The 24,272-nt window shown below is 35.1% G+C and overlaps 1 protein-coding gene across 1 annotated transcript in view; it reads left to right on the forward strand.

The window, feature by feature from the left end:
• Window positions 1-24,272, forward strand: part of SEMA3C (semaphorin 3C) — a 205,335-nt gene that overhangs the window by 132,719 nt on the left and 48,344 nt on the right. The window contains exons 6-12 of the mRNA XM_004007807.5: window positions 963-1,053; window positions 5,035-5,154; window positions 6,562-6,704; window positions 8,420-8,534; window positions 11,100-11,169; window positions 12,039-12,183; window positions 21,636-21,858. Of these exons, the coding sequence (XP_004007856.2) occupies window positions 963-1,053; window positions 5,035-5,154; window positions 6,562-6,704; window positions 8,420-8,534; window positions 11,100-11,169; window positions 12,039-12,183; window positions 21,636-21,858 (907 nt within the window). The remainder of the gene's footprint in view (window positions 1-962; window positions 1,054-5,034; window positions 5,155-6,561; window positions 6,705-8,419; window positions 8,535-11,099; window positions 11,170-12,038; window positions 12,184-21,635; window positions 21,859-24,272) is intronic.

Here is a 24,272-nt window from a genome sequence, read left to right on the forward strand (position 1 = left end):
TTTGGTTTATAAATTACCTACAGGTAAGAATTTTTGACTGTTTTGTTTACTCTGTCCCCAATGTTTTGTCAGTGTTGGGCACATAGTAGATGCTTGTTAAGTTTTTGTTAAGTAAATGAATGAGTAAATGAAGCATTTTTAACTAAATTATGAATTATTTTGTTAAATCTAGTATAATGCTTTCTATAACAAAGTGGTAATGTAAAATTTTATATTTAAAAAAGATCTTGATTATTTTGAAAGTATCATAATCCTTATACACATTGTTTCTCTGTGAACAGTTTTCTTCTTTTGGACAATGTTCAACCTATCTAGTTCAGGTTTACAATGATCCTTGATTTCCAAGTGTTGATTTTTTTTTTTTTTAGTATAATTGCTTCACAATGTTAGTTTCTGCTGTACAATAAGTGAATCATCTATAAGTAGACATATATCCCCTCCCTTTTGGGTCTCCCTCCCACTTCACCCCCATCCCACCCACTAGGTCATCACCGAGCATCAAGCTGAGCTTCTAGAGCAGGTTTCCCACTAGCTTTCTCTTTTACACGTGGTAATTTATATATGCCAATCCTAAGCTCCCAATTTGTCTCACCCTCCCCTTCCCCTGTGTCTGCATGTCCATTCTCCACATCTGCATCTATATTCTTACACTGGAATAGGCTTATCTGTACCATTTTTCTAAGCCAAGTGTTTTTATTGATATTGATTTGAGAACTTGTTGGATTAACTTTATGGGGAGTGTGATAGGATGAGAACTTGACGTGCTAAGGTTAGTTTATAACTTACAGATGCATTCTTCATATAGGCCAAGAAAACTTTAACATAGTAAACTTGGGAAGGCATAAACCACCAAGTAGAAGGCGTGTTATTCATCATGATGCTTTGTTTTACTAAAGAACAATTGGTTAAGTAAGATAAAGCAATTTATTTTTTTTACATTTTCAATTTTATCTATAATAAAGGACCAAGTTTTCATGATTGACTCCAAGTGTGAATCTGGAAAAGGACGCTGCTCTTTCAACCCCAATGTGAACACAGTGTCTGTTATGATCAGTAAGTGGAAAATAAAAGGGGAGGTTTAAAAAAGGAAATTAAAGAAAATAAATAAATTATACCATATGTCCATTTTGAATAGTTGTGTGGATGATAGTACAGGAGTAAAATAATAGAAAGCAAGTTGTGAGAAATTCTAATTTCTTATTTCTAAGAATATTCATGAGTAAATGATAGCCATGTGTTTTTCCATCTAATATGACTAATGTCATTCATAGAATAAGTCAACCATTTAAAAAGTGTATGTATGTATACATATGTTTATAAATTTCTTATGCATACATATATCAATATATATTAGGAAGTAAATTTCAGTGTAGTTGTTATTTTGTGTATTCTCTTTTTCTGATGTTTTAGTTATCTTTTACAAACAATTAAAACTGGTATTTCTTTCATGTGAAGAAATAGCAAAGTGCATATGTTAGCCAAGTACATTCCCTATGAAATGTCTAAAAGTTCCCATACAAAAAAACAGGTATTAGTAAAATAACTTTTTTATTTCCTCATATTTTGTAAATTATATCAGTTAAGAATCAGGCCCAATTTCTCCCTGCCACACACATAAATAAATCAATGTACTTGAGTCTCAGTCATCAGTGCCTATCTATAACTCACTTGAAAGACACTCTAGAATATGTCTTAAGACATATTATAATATGTAATTAAGACACTGCTGGAATACGTCTGACTTAACATTAGTTGACTATAAGACGAATCTTAAATTTCAGTATGCCAATTATATAGTAAAAACTTTGTCCTTTCTGTTTCTCTATGTTTTGCCAGTGGTAAAATCGCATCATTTAACAAAAGAACAGGTGGGAAAATAATTACTATGTTCAACAGACTTTGCTTTGATTCATTTTAAAAAGCAACTCATCTTTCTTTCTCAGATCTGGAAACTAAATTAAGATAAGTACTCCAGCATTGACTAAAATGTGAACTTGAAATTATCCAGTAAATTATTTCCGTATAGTCATTCAGATTGGTCAGGGAGGAAATGAAAGTGTATCATTAGGACAAAAAATTAGGAAGCTTTGAAACTACAGGATATATAATTAAGTCTGATGCAAAGTATTTTCAAATAAGTATCCAAATATTATTTAATAGAAGCAATGTCTCAGAAAGTATTTGCCTTTAGAAACTATGATTTGTATACTATTAGATAAATACAAAAATTTTTCACTTATTTCAAGTTAAATGCTATGAATTTCTAAACTTAGAAATTCAAAATTATTGTTAACACTGATACTAGAAATTTTATCTCATCAAGTATTATTTAGGACAAAAAAGAGTTAAAACAAAGCATTATAAATTTTTCTGTTAAACTATGATAAGTCATATAATAGTTTTGCCCTTAGCGAATTGGATTCATTTACAAAATGAAGATAATAATTCATCTTCATTTTTCAAAGACCTGAGACTTTGATTCCTAGGCTCATGTTCTTATACTATACTTTTTAACATTTTGGTTAACAAGATTCTTACTATCAAAGAAAATCATTAAACAATTTTCTTAACTTAGCTGAAACTAAAAAGAGCATGAAGTTTTATAACCTTGTATTTATCATTTTATTTATTCCATTGATTATCTCTGTAATATTATCTCCAATATTATGCATTTCTTTGTGTAGCCATCTCACTTTGCCATTTGATGTTTTATCATTTATGTTCAATTACAATGCACTATATAATTTGGTTAAAATATTAAAGTGCCAAGAAATGTTGAGAATTAGAAGAATTTCAAATTTCACAATATAGCATGGCATCTGGCCCAACGCACTAGTGTTCTTTTGCTATTTTTAGTAATTGTTGTAGCACATCGAAGTCAGATGACATCTCTTATTAAGGAAGCTATCCAAAACCTCTTGAGATATTTTTTAGTCAGTGGATGTACAACTGGAAATCAAAATATTTTTGGATTAAAGTTTAAAAGAAGCAAGTTTATCTTTGCATAAACCTTACAATTAAATTCTGAAAAAAAATTTCTACTCTTAAACAAAATTATTTCCAAAGTAAAACTATTTCTTACACAAAATAAAGAAGAAACTTTATTATTTTAACTTGCTGTTAAAGTTACTGAGAATTTATGACAGGAAATGAAGCCAGTTAACCATCTAACTCTTTTAAAATAATCTTATCATTTTTATTTCTTTATTTTTAATTTATTTTTAATTGGAGGGCTTCTGCCATGCTACACAGATCAGCCATCTAATTCTTTTGTAGTGTTTATTGTTTAGTCACTTAGTTATGTATATATTGGACTCTTTTGTGACCCCATTGATTTTAACCCTTGAGGCTCCTCTGTCAATGGGATTTCCTACACAAGAATACTGCTGTAGGTTGCCATTTCCTTTTTCCAAGAAATCTTCCCAACCCAGGGATCAAACCCAAATCTCCTGCATTGGCAGGTAGATTCTTTACCACTGAGCCACCAGGGAAGCCCTTTTAAGACAAAGCTAAAAAAGTGGTATGCAGTAGGATTAGAATCAGTCCTCTCCACAATAAACCATCCTCTGAGTGTCCTTTTTTTTTCTTCCTGTAAACAGATATGAGATTATAATTCTGAGCTGTGCTAATAAATCTATTGAATATAAAAAATGTATAACCTTCTCTTTGGGGGCATAATTGGGTATAACAAAGCTGTGAAATAATTAATTACAAAGTTATCTCAATTTAACAATCATTGTATCTACAGAATACTTGCATAGATGCTTCACAAACGTTCACAAAATTGTAAAGAAACTTAATTGCTCAAAATCCTTTCATACAACTCTTTTTTCGTTGTCTCCCTATAATCTGTTCCCATGGACTTCAGCTCTCTAGTAGGAAGCAGAAAAGGCAACACAATGCCTGACATACCCACTTGCTAACTGGTAGGGGTCCAGTTTGTGACCTGGTGAGCACATATTGAAAACATTCCATTCTTCATTCTATCCTAGTCCAACTGGGATTGCTTATTACTAAACAGTGAGCTTAGAATGCTCTAAAATGTTTCAGTTCTGTCAAAATGACCACAATCTGAAGTGGCGAGGGGAGTCATTCTAGAATATCAGATGCTTGGTAGGTCAGTGGGCCAGACCTGATAAACTTTATTATTTTTTCAACTCAACTATTGTTTTGTACAAAAAAGTCACACATACCAATTTGCTATTTACTCTCCTTACTAGACTAAAAATTAATGTAGATGTTAACAAAGAAGCAAAATGTCGAATGTTATGCACATACAGATTAGGATATCTTATTTTTGTCAATAAAAATGATAAATTAATTCAATCTTAAAATATCTTTTTTCTTGTCTTTAAATTTTATTTTAAATGAGTTAATATGTTAAGCTATAGATGGTTTATTAAAATTGTATTATATTATTAACATAATGTTAATATGTTATGTGCTACAATTGATAAAGTAGCACTTTGTTTACCCTATAGAAACCTTCTAGCATCAAAGAACAAAACATATACTTTTAATGATGAAATTGTGTTAATCATAGAGTTTTTAATAAACAGCAAGAATTATCTGATCATAATCCAGTTCCTATAGAAGAATGAGATTCAGGGTGCTAAATGATTTATCCCTAATTTTCAGTTTGTTAATTCCTGCCAGAATTGGAAATCAAGTTTTCTGATTCTTAGAATATGTTTTTACTTATTAAACAAGTAATAAGTAAGTCATTTCTTTTTTTTAATTTATATATTGTTTCTGCCATTACTGATACACAGTATATGAACATAGGTATTTAGTGTAGCTAAGTCAGGCAGAGGAATTTTATCTCTATATAGGAAATGTTGTTTTGGTAGTGATATATGAGACCAGATTAAACTTTATCCAAATTTTTTTATTTGGTGGACAATGGAAAGCAATTAGCAACTTAAACACTTAAATACTCTGTAATATATGTCATGATCTAATAAGCAGATTTTTAAAATACCCTTTAAAACATTTGATTTGCTTTTAATTTTGTTGATATTTGCTTTTTTATAGATGAAGAGCTTTTCTCTGGAATGTATATAGATTTCATGGGGACAGATGCAGCTATTTTTCGAAGTTTAACCAAGAGGAATGCAGTCAGAACTGATCAACACAATTCCAAATGGCTAAGTGGTAAAATAACAGTTTATCCATTTTTTGAGAGCCAGACTTTAAACTACTTTGTTTAATATCATAATGAAAATTCCATTAAAATTGTTAAAAAATTATGAGTGACAACAGTTTTGTACTCTGTGATTTTAAATATTTAGGCTAAATATATGAATGAAATGATCCAGGTTTCACATTGTAACTCTTTATTAACGATTATAGAATTATCATAGGATATATTAATAATAAAATGACAGAGATACTCATCATATGGGCCTATAGACAAGAATCTTCTCCAGTTGTTTAATTGTAGCATATTACAATGAAGTGTCATTTATTCATTTGGTCTGCTTTCATATTTTAATGCAAAATCTAAAATTTTTCCAAAATTTATGACAGATATAATGAGTAGGGCTTATTTAGAAGCTCTTCCTAATTGTTTTATGCTTAGATTCTAAAGCTATAAAAGTGGTATATATTTTTTTTTCACAAATTGACCAATAATTTATGGAAACCATAACTATGCTAATTTTATTATATTCAGTATTCAGATGTTTCTTATTTGGGGGGTCACATGGAATTCACATGATGAAAAGTGCTCATTTGACTTTAATGTACACTTCCATTGTACATTTGCTCCATTGTACAATTGCTATTGTTTAGAGGAGGAAGAAACTAAGATCTTTGTCATTTCACCCTGGGGATAGTTTAAACTGACCTTAAATTTGGCAGTTCACTCAACATTGCACAGTTAAGCATGAATCACTATAATTGAGCATCCTATTTCACTGATAGACCAGCATAAGAAAGCATTGATTGTCCATTTACTTCTTCAGATTTTTCCTCCAGTACATCTGGAAATAGAGTATTCTAAAGGTTGTTTTGTTCTTGAAATAAGGAATCCTTCTATGCCTTCAAATGACTGCATTTTTTGTCTTGAAAAGTTTCTCCTTCATTTCACATGCTGTATTTGAAGAAAAATGTGTTTTTCAGATCTTGGACTCTGAACTCTTCATTCTGCTTCAGTGAATTTGAATTTATATGTACTAGACTGAAAGCCACACATTTAAAAACAAACTTTTTTTTCTGTTAAATGGCTATCAGATCCCATGGGCAATAGCTGGTAGAAAACTTCAATTTTTTAAAACTCATCAAGGCACATGTTTTGCAATTACTGTACTTTCAGAATGTATTGCAGACAGAGGAAAATAGTTTAAGCTATAATGTTAAAGCTGTACTTTGTGGCACTTGACATTCCAAATGCAGTATGTTTTGTGAATATAATTAATTGCCTTTAGACTTTTTGCCTATGAATGTTGAATTGTTCCTTTATACCAAAGATGGAGAAAGCACGTGTCTGTGGTCTACATGGATGGAGAGCAGAAGGGTTTTCATCATGACTATATATATCATCTTTGTATTTTTTTCTAGAACCTATGTTTGTGGATGCACATGTCATACCAGATGGCACTGATCCAAACGATGCTAAGGTGTATTTCTTCTTCAAAGAGAAGCTGGCTGACAATAGCAGGAGTACGAAACAGATTCATTCCATGATTGCTAGAATATGTCCGGTAAGTGTTAGAGTTGTTCTAATTAGAAGAGTAAGAAATTCATGTTTTATAAACACATTTTCTTTTTCCAAAAGTTTATCTTCCTACTTTTTATTATCTTCTATTACCAATTAATAAAATATTAAAAGCATACATTTAGACTTAATGTTTTTTTCACATTAGTCATGTGAGATAAGCATACTATTTCAGTAAAAAATCAATCCAAGGAAATTTGTCATGCTTTTATAAAAATTAGCAGTTTTTATTAATTTTGCTTTTGCATTTAAAGTATTAGTATTAAAAACAAATTGCTAAATTGTATACTATAGGAAGAAATAAAGCAGTTCTTCTGAATACAGCAAAGCAACAGTAAAAGACAAATGTTGAAGAATTGTCTACAATAGTGAAATTAAGAAATGCTTAATTACAATATAGTTCTAGTTACAAACAGTGATCAAAATGTTCTTGTTAATCAACAGTGAGTATACATGTTGTTGTTGTTTAGTTGCTAAGTCATGTACAACTCTTTTGTGACCCTATGGACTATAGCCAGGGTCCTCTGTATCTGGAATTTCCCAGGCAAGAATATTGGAGTGGGTAGCCATTCTCTTCTCAAAGGGATCTTCCCCACACAGGGATCAAACCCTCGTCTCCTGTATTGGCAGACAGGTTCTTTACCACTGAGGTACCTGGGAAGCTCACGACTCAAAACACATGATGTCTTCTCACATAGGAGTATTACAGGCTTATCCTGATGTATTTATGATTAGCATCTTTTGTACACAAGCATTTCTTAGAGCATTTAATGTTTAAAGTAGTATAATTTAAAGTGCTGCAATATTCCACTGATTGTGGAGCTCATCTGCTTCTCAGTTGTTTGGAACAAGGCGGTAAGACCACCTGCTAAGGTAAAAGGCTTCAGGGTGTACAGGAAAAAAAATGTTATCAATAGAGACTATTTGTGAATGATCCAAATACCATTTTCTCTGCCCTCACCAGAGAAATATGCATATAAATCATCTGATTAGAAATATTAAGAATTAAATAATAATGCAGAGAAATGAAGGCAGGAAAATAGAAGTAATGGGAACTACTCGGCATAAGTACAAACCCACTCTCCTGACCACTGTAGAATCTGCCAGATTCCCTGTATACATTAATTTATGTTTGTGTTGAAGACAGTGAGATATTTTGAAAGTTTTGAGGTATATGTGTTTATTCAATTCAGTTTGGTGCATTTTCAGTTGAACTGAAAATAGAAGAATAACAGTATAACTATTTTTTTAAATTACTATATATCAACTCGGAGAAGGCAATGGCAGCCCACTCCAGTACTCTTGCCTGGAAAATCCCATGGATGGAGGAGCCTGGTAGGCTGCAGTCCATCGGGTTGCAAAGAGTCGGACACAACTGAGCGACTTCCCTTTCACTTTTCCCTTTCATGCATTGGAGAAGGAAATGGCAACCCACTCCAGTGTTCTTGCCTGGAGAATCCCAGGGATGGGGGAGCCTGGTGGGCTGCCGTCTATGGGGTCGCACAGAGTCAGACAGGACTGCAGTGACTTAGCAGCAGCAGCAGATAACAACTATTCCTCTTTATTGATATGCAGATTTGGTTAACATTTCCATCCTTCAGATTATAACAAATCCCCAAATAATAAGAATCCAAATTCAATTTTAAATACATTTCAATGTTTATTTCAGCAGTCTGAAATATGTTTTCAAAATGATTTCAGAATGACACCGGTGGACTGCGTAGCCTTGTCAACAAGTGGACTACTTTCTTAAAAGCAAGGCTGGTATGCTCAGTAACTGATGAAGATGGCCCAGAGACACACTTTGATGAATTAGGTACATAAATGTGAGATTTAAAAATGCTTTTTTTTTTTAAAGAGAGTTTGTAAAGTTTACAATTCTGAATTAATGATCTGGGTACTACTCATGAATTTCCGGAAGCAGTTTTTAAATCTTTCTTACCCCTAAGTGCACTGCTGAAACATATAGTCTGTTGAATCCACCATGATATATAGATCAGTGTGTTCTGTATGTGTGTTTGTATATGTGTCATAGAGACTGACAGAGAGAAGTACTTGTATAATTTATATATAAGTAATTATATGCTTGTGCTTTTAAAAAATGGTTGTGTATTTCATATATGTTTGAATTTAGATATTCTAGTTTAAAATCAATTTGCATGAAAATATAGCTATACATTTTTACCACAGTTAATGAAGAGAATTAAAGGTTAGAGAAGTATCAGAGTGGAAATTAGACTTATTCTCCAGTTTTAGTTCTTCTTGGTGACCCTGGGACCAAATATTCTCAGCATGTGCGACGTCAGAAGGGTTATACGTTCCAGGTCAAATAAGAACAGACAATCTGATTCCTTTCTATCAACGAATGGTTCTCTTTTTAACCAGAATAACTTGGTACATATCATAGTATCATGTTTACCAAGTTATGTTTAGAAATGATTTTTATTTTGGTTTAATTCATTAAAGTATAAAATGATTGACGAGGCAAGTAATCAAAGGGTGTTGTAATATGATTCTGTTATTGTTTAGTCACTAAATCAAGTCCAACTCTTTGCTGCTTCGTGGACTGCAGCACACCGGGCTTCTCTGCCCTCCACTATCTCCCGGAGTTTGCTCAAATTCATGTGCAAATATGGTTCTAGCAGTTACAACAACTGAAATAGACATTTGGTCTCCTGAAAAGCCATTATGTTGATCATAGAAACACAAATTTCTACTTCAGTTTTTTCTAGAAAAAAAGTTTTAAGTATGATTTTGTGTTATAACCTAGTCACTATTTCCTCCAGAATTCTTTGCAAGTATTTTATATTTATGTTTCAGTGACTTGGAATGTTTCCGTTTCTCCTTATTTTAGGGAGAGCTAGACAGTGCCAACCTTTGTTCACACATAGAAAGACTAGCGGTTATTACTTTATTACTTAAGATGTCCTAAATTTACTGTGAATGAAAATACATCTTTGTATTGGTCAGAAAGAATGTTATTTGCAAAAAGGCCCCTAAATCCAGATATTTCTTGTATTTATAACAATTGGTTATTATTGAGATTTGCTATCAGAAATCTACTCCCAGATTCTGTCATTTTTTGCACCTGCACCTCACCATCTATAATTTTCCTTTTGCCTCCATATAGTTTAAAATGATTATAGCAATTTTGATTGAAAGACAAAAGGTCTTACTTTATAAAGTCATTGTGAAAAACTTTTATTCCATGTTCAAATTCTAACCCTAGGTTAAAAAGAAATTGAGATTTGTAATACTTTTAAAATTAAAATGTAGTATTTTATCATTAAAGGATATTTAGAAATTTCAGGAAAAAAAGAAGAAACATAAAAATTTCTGTAGGTTTATCAACCAGAAATGCTGACTGGTCATCTTCTTGTATTCTGACGTATAGTTTAAAGGTTTACATGGTTCTCAGTTCAGTTCAGTTCAGTCACTCAGTCTAGTTCATATTAAATAATGTTATGCCTCTTCTACTTAATTTTATTTTATTAACATGATTTCCATAAGGCAATAGTCCTCAAAAATTCTTTTAGTGTTTATTCAAAAAACTAAGATCATGGCATTTAGTCCCATCCCTTCATGGCAAATAGATGGGGAAACAATGGAAACGATGACAGACTTTATTTTCCTGGGCTCCAAAATCACTGCAGGTGGTGACTGCAGCCATGAAATTAAAAGATGCTTGCTCCTTGGAAGAAAAACTATGACCAACCTAGACAGCATATTAAAAAGCAGAAACATTACTTTGTCGACAAAGGTCTGTCTAGTCAAAGCTATGGTTTTTCCAGTAGTCATGTATAGATGTGAGAGTTGGACTATAAAGAAAGCTGAGCACTGAAGAATTAATGCTTTTGAACTGTGGTGTTGGGCAAGACTCTTGAGAGTCCCTTGGACAACAAGAAGATCAAACCAGTCAATCCTGAAGGAAATCAATCCTGAATATTCACTGGAAGGATGGATGCTGAAGCTGAAACTCTGGTACTTTGGCCACCTGATGTTAAGGACTGACTCCTTGGAAAAGACCCTGATGCTGGGAAAGATTGAAGGCAGGAGGAGAAGGGGACAACAGAGGATGAGATGGTTGGATGGCATCACTGACTCAATGGACATGAATTTGAGTAAGCTCTGGGAGTTGGTGATGGACAGGGAAGCCTGGCGTGCTGCAGTCCATGGGATCGCAAAGAGTCAGACACGACTGAGCGACTGAACTGAATATTTTATGTATTTTACCAAGTGCTTATCTTTTAGTTCTTGTCAAATTATAATAATGCTGTAGGAATATCTTTCTGAATAATACTTTTCATAGTTGAAATTGTTCACTTAGGGTAAATTTTTTAAATATTTGGAAACTTTAAAAAATTATTTTTCCCTCTTACAGAGGACGTATTTCTGCTGGAAATGGATAACCCAAGGACAACACTAGTGTATGGCATTTTTACAACATCAAGGTAATTATTAAACAAATAAATTGTATGAGTTAAACAATAACCTTTATTGAGTAATAGTAATTATAAAAACGTTCTTTCAACTCTTTAATTATTTATGACATTATAAGAGCACTTTTACATTAAAATAATCTTAAGACAAAGAGATAGAGTGTTCCCTTATCAGTAAGATTTATTTTGTGAGTTAAACTATGATAGGCTGTATCAATAGTGACTTAGAATTCAAATCATATTTTTTAATAAATCATCAGTTCTTTTTTTGGTACCAAGACAAACCAGTTAGAAATTACTTTGATTTGTTCTATATTTTGGGCCAGATTCGTTGAGTCCTTTTTTATAACTTAATGTCTACTATGTTCATGGATGACTGTAAATAAATGTCTTAATGCTTTTTATATCAATGGCTATTTCAAAAGTTTTTTTGCTTAACTTGTGTACCATAACATTCAACTTTTTATCATTGATTTTGCCATTTATTTTTAAGTTGTATATAAATTTATTTATCTATTTATTTTTAACTGTTTATTTTACATTGCAATTGAGCTTTCCCAGTGGCTCAGTGTTAAAGAATCAACCTGCAAAATGGGAGACTGAGGAGACATGGGCTCAGTCCCTGGGTTGGAAGGTCCCCTGGAGGGAGGAAATGGCAACACACTCCAATATTCTTGTTTGGAGAGCCCCATGGACAGAAGAGCCTGGTGGGCTGTGGTCCATGGGATCACAAAGAAGCAGACGCTACTGAAGCCACTGAGCACACATAGTCAATTAACAATATTCTGATGATTTCAGGTGCACAACATTACGACCAATACAATCACTTTAAAATTGAGGAAATAGTAAAATTAATATTTTTCTGTTTTCTTTTTTTTCAGCTCAGTTTTTAAAGGATCAGCAGTATGTGTGTATCATTTCTCTGATATACAGACTGTGTTTAATGGGCCTTTTGCACACAAAGAAGGGCCCAATCATCAGCTGATTTCCTACCAGGGGAGAATTCCGTATCCTCGCCCTGGAACTGTAAGTATCCAGCAAATGTTCTTTGTTACTTTTACTATCAGACGACTGGCAATGATAGTATAATGTTAGAATGTCATTCTCCCAAATCATAGAGTCCCGTTATACTCAGTGTCTGTCTTGCATACACATTGCCATCTTCACCATGGTATACTGTATTGTTCTTACTTCACTCTGTATAATCGGAGTTTCATCCATCTCATCAGAACTGATTCAAATGAATTCTTTTAACTGCTAGATATTATTTCATAGTGGCTGTACTAGTTTGCAAGAGATATTTTCCTAATTTTAATGGCATAATGGTGATGTTGAGCATCTTTCATGTGTTTGTTAGCCATCCGTATGTCTTCTTTGGAGAAATGTCGATTTTTAGAATTTTTCAGCTTTGCTTGTATATTTTGAGATTAGTTGTTTGTCAGTTGCTTCATTTGCTATTATTTTCTCCCATTCAGAAGGCTGTCTTTTCACCTTGCTTATATTTTCCTTTGTTGTGCAGAAGCTTTTAATTTTAATTAGATCCCATTTGTTTATTTTTGCTTTTATTTCCAGCATTCTGGGAGGTGGATCATAGAGGATCCTGCTGTGATTTAGTTTCTGATCTTACATTTAGATCTTTAATCCATTTTGAGTTTATTTTTGTGTGCGGTGTTAAAGTGAATATCACGTTGATGTTAATTAAATACAAACATAGACCTACTGGAAAATGGTAACATTTTGGAGGTAGTCTATTAATTTGAATTCAAATTGCTTTTCTCAATTTTTCTTATATTAAGAAATCCCATCTATTTTAATGAAATTATCCTCATGTGAGAATTAATTTAGTAATCAATCTGCAAAGCTATTTCAATTTTAGGAATATAGTTAGTTAAAAATTATGTATTGTATATTTCTCAAGGAAATAAAATGGTATTTGTGAGCAAATAATGACAATGAAAGTGAGGTTATAATTCAAAGAAAAAGTTTTGAGTTATTCAAATATAAACATGTCTTGAAGCATTGTTCTATTAAGGGATAGATTGAAAACTACATTTTCCAGCTCAAGGTATAGGCAGATTGGAACTGAGTGTTTTCAGGACAGTGGTCATAGTCTTAATGTGTGTGTGTGTGTGTGTGTGTGTGTGTGTGTGTGTACACATGCGGGCACGTGGTAAGTCATGTCTAACTCTGTGATCCCATGGACTGTAGTCCGCTAGGCTCCTCTGTCCATGGAATTCTTCAGGCAAGAATCCTGATGTGGGTTGCCATTTCCTTCTCCAGGGGATCCACCTGGGAAGACCACGGTGGCTCAGACAGTAAAGAATCTGCCTGCAATGCAAGAGATGTAGGTTCAATCCCTGGATCAGGAAGATCCCCTGCTGAGAAAATTATATAAAAGAAGGGAAAGCTGAATAACTTTCAAAATCCATCATGACTCAAGGCTCGCATTATTTCATTGAATGTAATTTGTGTATTTTCAAATTATTCACTGATAATGGATCCAAAGATAAGTCATATTTTTTAGAATGACTTGCTATTTGAATTGGATCAAGTCACTGTTTCATCTTCAGTCAGAAAATTAAGAGATGGTTGTGGTTGCATTTGTTTTCATCAGTTATTCTATTGAACAAAATACATGTGAGATTAATACAGGAGCAATTGATTTGTAAACTGAATAAAATTCCATTTTCTCCCATAAATCCTTAAGATAAATACCTCAGATACACATAAAAGAGAGCCATGCCAAGTAAATAACGGTTTGAGGCCTCAGAGCTCTATGAATGCTAGAGTCAGCTTGTGCCTGACTGGCAAGAAGAGATTGCATTCACCTCATCTCAGTCAAAGAGATCATAGTAGCAATTTGAAATCAGTCATGGATGGAGTCCTGCATCATGGAAACTGACGATGTTACTAATTAGGATTTTTTTTTCCTCTGAAGAAAACCACCCCCCTTGGTCCCGCAGTGCCTCATAAGACTCTTCACCCAATGGCAGCTCAAAAAGACTCTGAGAATGACAGTGAGAAAAACATTCATGTCAAACTTCTATTGTACATAAAACATGAGAGTAGATAATTCCTTTTTAGTAAAGCATGTAAACCACTGCCAAATTAGAAGATTCTGCTAACAGTCCCACTTTGCATTATTTCTGAGCTCCTAAGCATAAGCATTTTTCCTCTTCCAAAGCAGTGTGAAATAAGCCAGGGCTTAGTGGCACATCTGGAGCAGACTCTGTGAAAAAAGGGAGTGAGCTGTCAGTGCTTGAGACATATTTCTATAATGTGGTTGCTTACATCTGGTGTTGAGATCACAGCAGCTCCTTTAAAATAAAAAAAGTTGTCAGATGAGTGATCCTTAGAGAATAAAAAAGGCTGGGTGGAGGAATAACCTCTGGAACTCCTCCTGGAAAAGCATACCTTCCTGAAGATTCAGTCCCTCCACCCTTTACTGAGCAAAACACCATGAAGTCAGCTCTCTGACTCAGAGCAGTCTGCATATGTCTCTTTCCTAGGTTTTTAAGGTTTAATATCCATTCATGTAGCCAGAAGACTCACAGCCAAGTGACCCAAAACATTCCTTTTTCTCTAGGGTTAAGAATGTTGCCTCTGAAGTCCTCCCAATGTAAGATCAACTATGATCATCATACTTTAATTCCCTATGTAGTCCAGTTGCTGGGTCAACCTCATAACTGTATGACTGGATTCTTAAAGAAATGACACTAGCAGAAATCTGATACCCTCATTCTAATGTTCCCTGTAGGTGCTTCTCGTAAAGCAGGGTTGATAGCTGCGTTAGCAAACTGTCCCAGCCAGCAAGCCCAAGTCAGTAGGAAGAAGCCTGCCAATTGTGTCATAATGTTTTTCCATAAGTAATACAAGTTTGTGGAAGAAACAGGACACCTTTGGTATTTGCAAAGGGCAGCCAAAGACTACAGATTCTCTCTGTGGCTGAGCTAACATATAACATTATTCTGATGCAACATGTATAAGCTTCTGTAGAAGATTGTGACTGTGTTTGCTTACCCCATACTGTTAAAGCAGAACCTCATGAAAATGATCAGTTTTAACATGTGTTTATAAGTGGACCAGAACCATCTGCTTCATTCACTGTGCTTTGAATAGATCTACAACCTGGTGCAGCAAAAGAACACAGAAAATGTATGATCTACATAGTTAATAGAAAGTTAATACTAGGAAAATGAGGGCAGCTGGTGCACAAATTCAAGAAGAAAAAGAGAAACGTTTTTGCTGACACTTTTGTCAATTGCATGCCTCTTCTGGTTGTTTTTACAGTAGAAGCATTTCAGTTCCTCATAGACATTTTAAAACATTGTTAGCATAGTTTACAATAAAATTCAACACAGAAGGCATATAGACATGAAAAGTTAATTACATATTGTTTCACGTAAGTATTCAAGGCATGTGAATAAATCAGACAATAAATATTATTGAAATCTAGAGAAAAAAGAGATTGTCATGGGACAGTCTAGTTTGGAAAGGCATGTAAAAATATGTGAGATTGACCTGGCCCTGAAGGGTAGTTGTGGATGATCTGAATAAGTAAGGAAGGATGCTTCAGGCAAAGGTTACTGTGTACATTACAAGGCAGAGATAGAAATTAATCAGTGAGTCCTAGAAGCTCTGCATGGGCTAGCTGGACTGGAACAAAGGGCTCTTTTAAGTCATGGAGGATAAATACCAGAAAAATGAGGGCAGCTGGTGCATAAATTCAAGTCTTCAGCTATTTAATTCTTTGGACTTTAAGTAAAGGGCCCAGATTACCAAGGGTTTAAACATCAGATCAATTTCTTTCAGAACACAAGTTTCAAAGACTAAAAACTAGCCCAGATTCTAGAGTATCATTTATTTATGTCCATTTATTTATCCACACGCCATTTGTCCTTCAAGTGTTGGGTCAAGCTCCTTTTGAACGTGCTAGGTACTCCTTCTGTAATTAGATCTGCCTTTGTTTTCTGCTACCTGTCTTTAGTGTCGACTCCTACCTCTTCCCTTCACTTTGTGATTCATGATTTAGGATTGCTCCAGGCATTGTAGTTGCCAGAATATTCCAAACTATTTTTGAAATCTCTAAACCTCTTCACTAACTCTAGTAGCCTTAAGTTCTCTGATAAATTCATTTTAAAAACATTGGTTCTTATTGATTGTGAGTCAAACTCTATTTTTATTTTACATTTATCTTAAATTATATGTCACAATTGTTATGTTACTTTGAATATGTCCATAGAACACTTGTGTCTAGAAGACAGTGGTTGCTTCCTATCCTTAAATCCCCCGCTGAGTGCTTCAAAATGCATTTTGAATAAAAGCTATCCAAAAAATTGACTTATGAATTGATATGTGAACACATTAATGCTGAAAACCAGTATAATGGGTGAGTGGATTAGGAGCAGATACTCAGGAACACCTGAGAATAGGACGGAAATTAGAGATACTTCCAGGTAAGATACGTGGCATCCTCGTTGTTCCTAGCATTTCACTTTAGCACTTCAGTAATCGAAACGCTTAAAATGTCTTTACACAAAGAAAGGAATGCTTATCATCACTTGATAAACAGAGAGCTAAAACTAGAGGAAAACAAATACCTGAAGGGGAAGTTTAACCAAAATTACTTAATGACTATTTGTAGAGCAAAATTATCCTTCCTATGAATGAGACAGCCGCCCAGTTAATGGATAAAGGCTTTATTTTATAGTAGCATGTGGGTATTACATTTTCTTAAGATTTCAGTACACATGCTTTCATATATCACAAGGTGAGGGATATGTTAATTGCATCTTTTTTATACTTGACAGTTTTATACTGAGCAAACTCACAAGTCCAGATAGTCTGCAAAGGGTAATCAGTTTTCATTCTTGTCACATCATTGTCATTCATTCTTTCTCTTATCTGCAAGATTTAGGCCCTAAATCAATGGGAAAAAATTAATTATTAACTAAAGGAATTCTGTAATTTTGAAAATATACTTTTACTAGGAGACATTGTTTCCAAGTAAAAAGTTTATTGTGAATATAATATAAAAGTCCCACATGGAGAACATTTGAATGAATACAAAATAATTGATTTCAGTTGATTTATTTGGGTTACCTATTTAATAACTGGGCTTCCTGGATGGTTGAGTGGTAAAGAATTTGTCTGACAATGCAGGAGACCCAGGATACCGAGATGCAGGTTCAATTCCTGGGATGTTCCCCTGGAGGAGGAAATGGTAACCCACTCCAGTATTCTTGCCTGGAAAAATCCCATGGACAGAGGAGCCTGGAGGGCTACAGTCCATAGAGGTCACCAAGAGTTGGACACGACTGAGCAACTGAGCACACACAACATTTAGTAACTATGGTTGTGAGCAACTGAAACATACTTTTTAGCTAAATTTCAGTTACCATTAAGTAAAACCCAGAAACTAGACACGTGTAATTTAATAAAAGCTTATGAAAGTAATTGCTAGCTGGAAATTTTAGAAATTGCCTAGTAATCTATGCTAATTTTGGATAATCCTGGAATGTATAAAAACAATGGTTGCAAATATTTAAGGAGGCAGCTCAGGAAACCATCCTTTAAGTGGTGTTTTCTGAAGGGCTGGAGCTATTTAAATTGCCCATGCGTTTGTACTTTCCATGTTTTCATTCGGTGAAAACTCATGATCCACGTGCGTCTTCTGGTTGTTGTGTTCCCCTTTCTCCACTTTGTGTGAGAAATGACAGTGGAAAATACCCATAACACTACATCTTTCAGAAGTATGGAACACTTTCATCAGTTTAGAATACACTCACTTGAAATTGTTTGTGCTCATTTGGTCTTTTATTATAGTTAATTTATAAATATGCATACTTAAATAAAATACTTTTGCCTAAAAGACAAGCATATGAACCCTAGAGGAAAGTCTTGTTAATGGGATAATGAATGAGAAGCTTAGTTTTATTACTTGTCTCATTATCTCTCTTTAGTGAAGTCATTGAATTGCTCCTTATGCCTTTCTACAAAAAGAGAACTATATTTACTAGTCCTATACAGTATTCTAGTAATGTTAACTGGTTAAAGTTAGTCTAAAAATTGCATTAGTGAAGTTGCTCAGTTGTGTCTGACTCTTTGCGACCCCATAGACTGTAGCCTACCAGGTTCCTTTGTCCATGGGATTTTCCAGGCAATAGTACTGGAGTGAATTGCCATTTTCTTCTCCAGGGGATCTTCCCAACCCAGGGCTCGAACCCGAGTCTCCCGCATTGTAGACAGACGCTTTACTGTCTGAGCCACCAGGGAAGTCCTAAAAATTGCATTCAGTTCGGTTCAGTCGCTCAGTCGTGTCTGACTCTTTGTGACCCCATGAATCTCAGCACGCTAGGCCTCCCTGTCGGTCACCAACTCCCGGAGTTCACTCAGACTCACGTCCATCGAGTCAGTGATGCCATCCAGCTATCTCATCCTCTGTCATCCCCTTTTCCTCCCGCCCCCAATCACTCCCAGCCTTAGGTGATACAATTCAAATGAGGGAGGGCACACTCATAGTTTGCGAAGGCTTATTTGCAAATGTAGGACTGCCTGGCAGTAATGGCCCAGAAGCACTGACATTGTAGGATAGCCATTACACGAATTTAACCCAGAGGTTGCCATGTTGTGTTTGGTCCCTAAAGTTGTTTTTCTTTTTGCACTGGGCTAACATTAAAATTTTGGCAGTTGTTCAGTCGCTCAGTCCTGTCCAACTCTTTGTGACCCCATGGACTGCAGGACGCCAGCCTTCCCTGTCCTTCACAATTTCTCAGAGTTTGCTCAAATTCATGTCCATTGAGTCAGCAATGCCATCCAACCATCTCATCCTCTGTTGTCCCCTTCTCTTCTCGCCTTCTGTCTTTCCCAGCATCAGAGTCTTTTCCAGTGAGTTGGCTCTTCGCAACAGTTGGCCAGAGTTTTGGAGTTTCAGCATCCATTCTTCCAATGAAAATTCAGGATTATTTCCTTTAGGATTGACTGGTTTGATCTCCTTGCAGTCCAGACGACTCCTAAGAGTCTTCTCCAACACCACAGTTCAAAAGCATCAGTTCTTCAGTGCTCGGCCTTCTTTATGGTCCAACACTCACATCCATTCATGAATACTGGTAGCTTTGACTAGATGGACCTTTGTTGGCAAAGTAATGTGTCTGCTTTTTAACATGCTGGCTATTTTGATCATAGCTTTTCTTCCAAGGAGCTTAACTTTTAACTTTGTGGCTGCAGCCGTGGTCCGCAGTGATCTTGGAGGCCAAGAAAATAAAATCTGTCACTATTTCCACTTTTTCCAGGTTTTGAAAATTTAGGTTTAAGCCATCTTTTTCACTGTCCTCTTTCACTTTCATCAAGAGACTCTTTAGCTCCTCTTTGCATTCTGCCATTAGGGTGATGTTATCTGCATATCTGAGGTAATTGTGATTTCTCCCAGCAATCTTGATTCCAGCTTGTGCTGCATCCAGTCTGGCATTTCACATGATGTACTCTGCATAGAAGTCAAATAAGCAGGGTGACAGTATACTGCCTTGACATACTCCTTTCGAATTTGGAACCAGTCTGTTGTTCCATATCTGATTCTAACTGTTGCTTCTTGACCTGCATACAGGTTTCTCAGGAGATAAGTAAGGTAGTCTGGTATTCCCATCACATAAAATTCTACATTTTTGTTTTCCTTTGAAATTTAACCACACTAGATTTATATTCCTGCATAGGAGCAGTCACCTAGAAATAAGTCTTCACTGCCATATTTAAATAAACTGTAATTTTCATTTATTACTTACTGTATCACATCTTGCTATTCACCACAGATACTGTACCTATTTCTGTTGATCAGGAAGCTTGATTTGTTGCTTTCCTTTCAATTTGTACCTCTCTAAAGAGGATAAATGAAAACTAGAGCAGTAGTGCTTTTGTTTAAAATATATATAACCAAGTATTTTTGTTTATGAAAGTAGAGATATTGACATTGTTTGATAGGGTTAGACAAATAATGTTTTATGTGTTAAAGATTATACGTTGCTCATATAACTTGATACTCAGCTCCTATTAGTGCATGTGTTCAAGTTTCAAGCTTCAGCACCTCCCAGCCTGCCCTTGAGTTTGTCCTCAGGTGACTGGTAAATGGAATCCTCTTCTTGGAAATCCTTGTCATGCTAGAACTGCTGAAACTGTCCTGCAGTCATTTTTAGGTCTCATTACTGCTTTCTCTCTGCCTCTTTATACCTGATGCTCTGAATCTTTCCCCTCCTCACCAGAATTAACGCCCCTGTTTCATATAGCCCCTACACCAAAATTGGATGACAGATATCATAGAGTATTTCACTCATCCAGCTACTCTGTCAAATAGCTAATATTTGTCAGCTTTATTATAGGTCTGAGGGTAAAATAATGAACAAAACATACCCAGTTGAGAATAATTCACAGCTTACCTTCTAGAGGAAGAAACAGACAATAAAGAAACAAACAACAAATATATTACACACAGGTATACAGAGCTGTGAAAAAAATAAAGCAAGCTAAGGAAATAAGAGGGTAGAAATGGTGATGGGGAGCTATTTTTAATTCCTCACCTAAAAGAAAGTTACTTTTGAGCTGAGAACTGAATGAGGCAATGGAGAAAACCATGGAGTTGTCTGGAGAAGAGTAATCCAGGTAGGGAACAGCAAGTGCCAAGGTCCTCGATGGGGAGCTGACTTGAGGCTCAGAAAGAGCAAGAACCGTGGCCGTGGTAGACGTGAAGCAGCCCGGACATTCAGGAGCTTATAGCCATGCTTAGTTGTTGGGACTTTATTCTGAGAGTGATGGAAGTTACTGGAGTTTTCCAGAGGGAAATTATCAGGTGTATTGACCAATCCAAGCTCCAACTTCAGAGAGTCCTCTTTGGTAGGGAGGGGATCAGATGGAATGAAAGTCTTGCCTTAGAGTTCTGATTGAATTTGATAATGAGAATCTAATTTATTCTAGCCAGTAGCAGCATTAGTGGAGAAGGAAATGCGACTCACTTCAGTATTCTTGCCTGGAGAATTCCATGGACAGAGGAGCCTGGTAGGCTACAGTCCATGGGGTGGCAAAGAGTCGGACACAACTGAGCAACTAACACACAGCAGCATTAGATTATATCCTCAAGAGCATTTTTTTTTTTTCTAGCAACACTGAATCTGGCAAAGGATAAGAAATATAAAAGTGATGGATGAGAAGGGTGATAAGTTACATCATGAACCGAATGACATCAGCTTCACTCTGAAAACAAACAGGACAGGATACTTGGACTTAGCCTATTTAAATGGTCAAATTATATACATTGTATGTTTATTTTCCTCAGACCGTACTATGTATAATCATGCTGGGTTTTCCTCAATAGGTAGCAAATACACTTACAACAACTTGAGCTTCTAAGTATTTTGAAAAATAGAGGTCTTTGGATTATTATTAACATGAAGTTACAATTATATTAATGTAGTCCTTTTTAAAATATTTTTTAGTGCCCAGGAGGAGCATTTACACCCAATATGCGAACCACGAAGGAGTTCCCAGATGATGTTGTCACTTTTATTCGGAACCACCCCCTCATGTACAATTCCATCTACCCAGTACACAGAAGGCCTTTGATTGTTCGTATAGGCACCGACTATAAGTACACAAAAATAGCTGTGGACCGAGTGAATGCTGCTGATGGTACATACAATGTCCTGTTTCTTGGAACAGGTAAGTATTTTAGCTAAAACTACTCTTAATATGTAATAAAAGAACATGGTTGTTGAGGGCATGATATTGAAATCAGAAAAACTTCAGTGTTTGCACTGACTCTTAGGTGTTAAATGTCCCTGTGTTTCAGTTTCTGCATTTGTAAAATGGAGTTAAAATAAATTACTTTATGGGATTGTTGGGAGGATCCAATGGCTTAGTATTAACATATGTAAAGCACCTTAAACAGTTCCTGGCACCTAATATGGTGAAATAAGAATGAAATAAATGAAGGGATGGGAATTTTTAAGTGAGCGTCTTCTCAGCTAAAACAAATTCTGTGACCTCTTCATAAACACATGAAGCCATCTATGCTTTCCTGCCATCTCTACGACATTTCTTTATCAATTAAATTTTTTGTTTTACCTTTCTAAAATTTATTTATTTAATTGAAGGATAATTGCCTTTTGGAATTTCGTTGTTTTCTGTCAGATATCAGCATGAATCAGCCATAGGTATACATTTGTAATATCAATGTAATATCAATTACATTAGTACAAACTTTATTCTTCCATTTCACCCTCCCCTGAAACCTTGGCTTAGCAAACGTGTGCCAGCAGATGAGATCAGGCCTGTGCGTTCACCCGCCTCTGCCTCTGCTCTGCTGCTGATTCTGCCGAGGTCTTCAGCTTTCTCATGATAAAGAGTCCAACGTTCTTTAACCATTCAAATGCCTCCGTGCCCTTCTATCATTTGATATTGTAGAATCACTCTTAGCTTGTTGCTTCAGCCACAAGTCACATAATTTTCCTTTATCTTCAACAGTTCCCTCTCAGTCCCTTCATTAGTCTGGCTTCCATCTCCTCATGAGTGTACGTGTTTACTGAGGTTTTGTCCATAATCCTCTTTTTACATATTCTTTGGCCATCTCATTCACTCATTTGGTTTTAATTCGTCTGTGCAAACAAATCCCAAATGTGTATCTCTAGTCCTTGCAATTTTATGAGCTCAGTATTAGTATTTACAATTTATTATTAGGTAACAGAAGTTGTATAACCCATTAATATTTCAAACAGCATGCTTCAAACTCAGTTTATTCACTTCTAAGACTGCTTAACCAATGCTCAATCTAGTTTCCCATGTTTGTATTCACTGCTACACGTTCCTCTCAAGGTTCTATTTCTCCTTGATGTCATTCTCTCTAGATATACTATGGTTCTTGGTAAACTCAGTAAATATTTGTCAAGATGAATTGAAAATCATAACTATATCCATTGCTTCTCATGCAATGAAATGAATTCATAACTGGTTGCAACCATAACTGGTTGCATAGTTTGCTTAAAAACTATGGTTTCAAAAGATGTTGTCTCCATATAAATAACTACAATCTTTTAGCCTTGATTCGGATCATCCACTGTGGAGTTTGCATTTAAAAAAAAAAAACAAAACAAAACTTTTTTTCCGGAATTGGTCTTTTAGAGTTACACCTGTCCTTAATGTCTCATAGTACTTAGGGAAAAATGACTGGTTTCTTATTTTCCTTTTGAAGCCAGTCTTAAAGGTGGACCCTTTTCCCAGTTTTACTGCGATATAATTGACATACATCACTGTATTAATTTAAGGTGCACAACATAATGGTTTGACTTACATATATTGTGAAATGATAATTGCAGTCATTTTAAGTATCCATCATATCATATAGATACAGTAAAAAGAAAGAAAAAATATATTTTTCCTTCTGATGAGAACTCTTAGGATTTACTCTCTTAGCAACTTTCATATGTTTCATACAACAGTATAACTCTAGTGCATCCCATAACTGTACAGGTGTAGATTACATCCCAAGTACTTATGTATCTTATAACTGGAAGCTTGCACCTTTTGATTGCCTTCATTTAATTCTTCCTCTCCCCATCTCTGGTAATGAATGTGGTTTTTCATTTTGTTTTTGCTTTTTTGTTCCATATATAAGTGAGAGCTTAGCATAACGCACTCAAGTTCCATCCATGTTGTCGCAAATGTCAAGATTTCATCCTTTTTATGACAGAATAATATTCGGCTGTGTTTTAAACCACACTTATTTTTCCTTTTTTAAACATGACTTTTGAATGAGGTATAGTTGCTTTACTTTATAGTGTTGTTATTTTCTACTATATAGCAAAATAACTCAGGCGTACGTACACATATATCTCCTCCCTTTTGGACTTCTTTCCCATTCAGGTCACCACAGTCAGTACATGAAGTAGAGTTCCCCGGGAAGAATGGGAAATTGATAGCGAGGCGTATACCCCATTGATACTATTCTGTATAAACCACGTATCTGTAGACAGACACTTAGGCTGCTTCCGTGTCTTGTCTATTGTGAATAGGCTGCAGTGAACACAGGTGCAGGCATATTCTGCTGTTAGTGTCTTTGTTTCTTAAAGTTGGACTCT

The sequence above is a fragment of the Ovis aries genome, chromosome 4 (genome assembly GCF_016772045.2).
Source record: "Ovis aries strain OAR_USU_Benz2616 breed Rambouillet chromosome 4, ARS-UI_Ramb_v3.0, whole genome shotgun sequence".
NCBI lineage: Eukaryota > Metazoa > Chordata > Mammalia > Artiodactyla > Bovidae > Ovis > Ovis aries.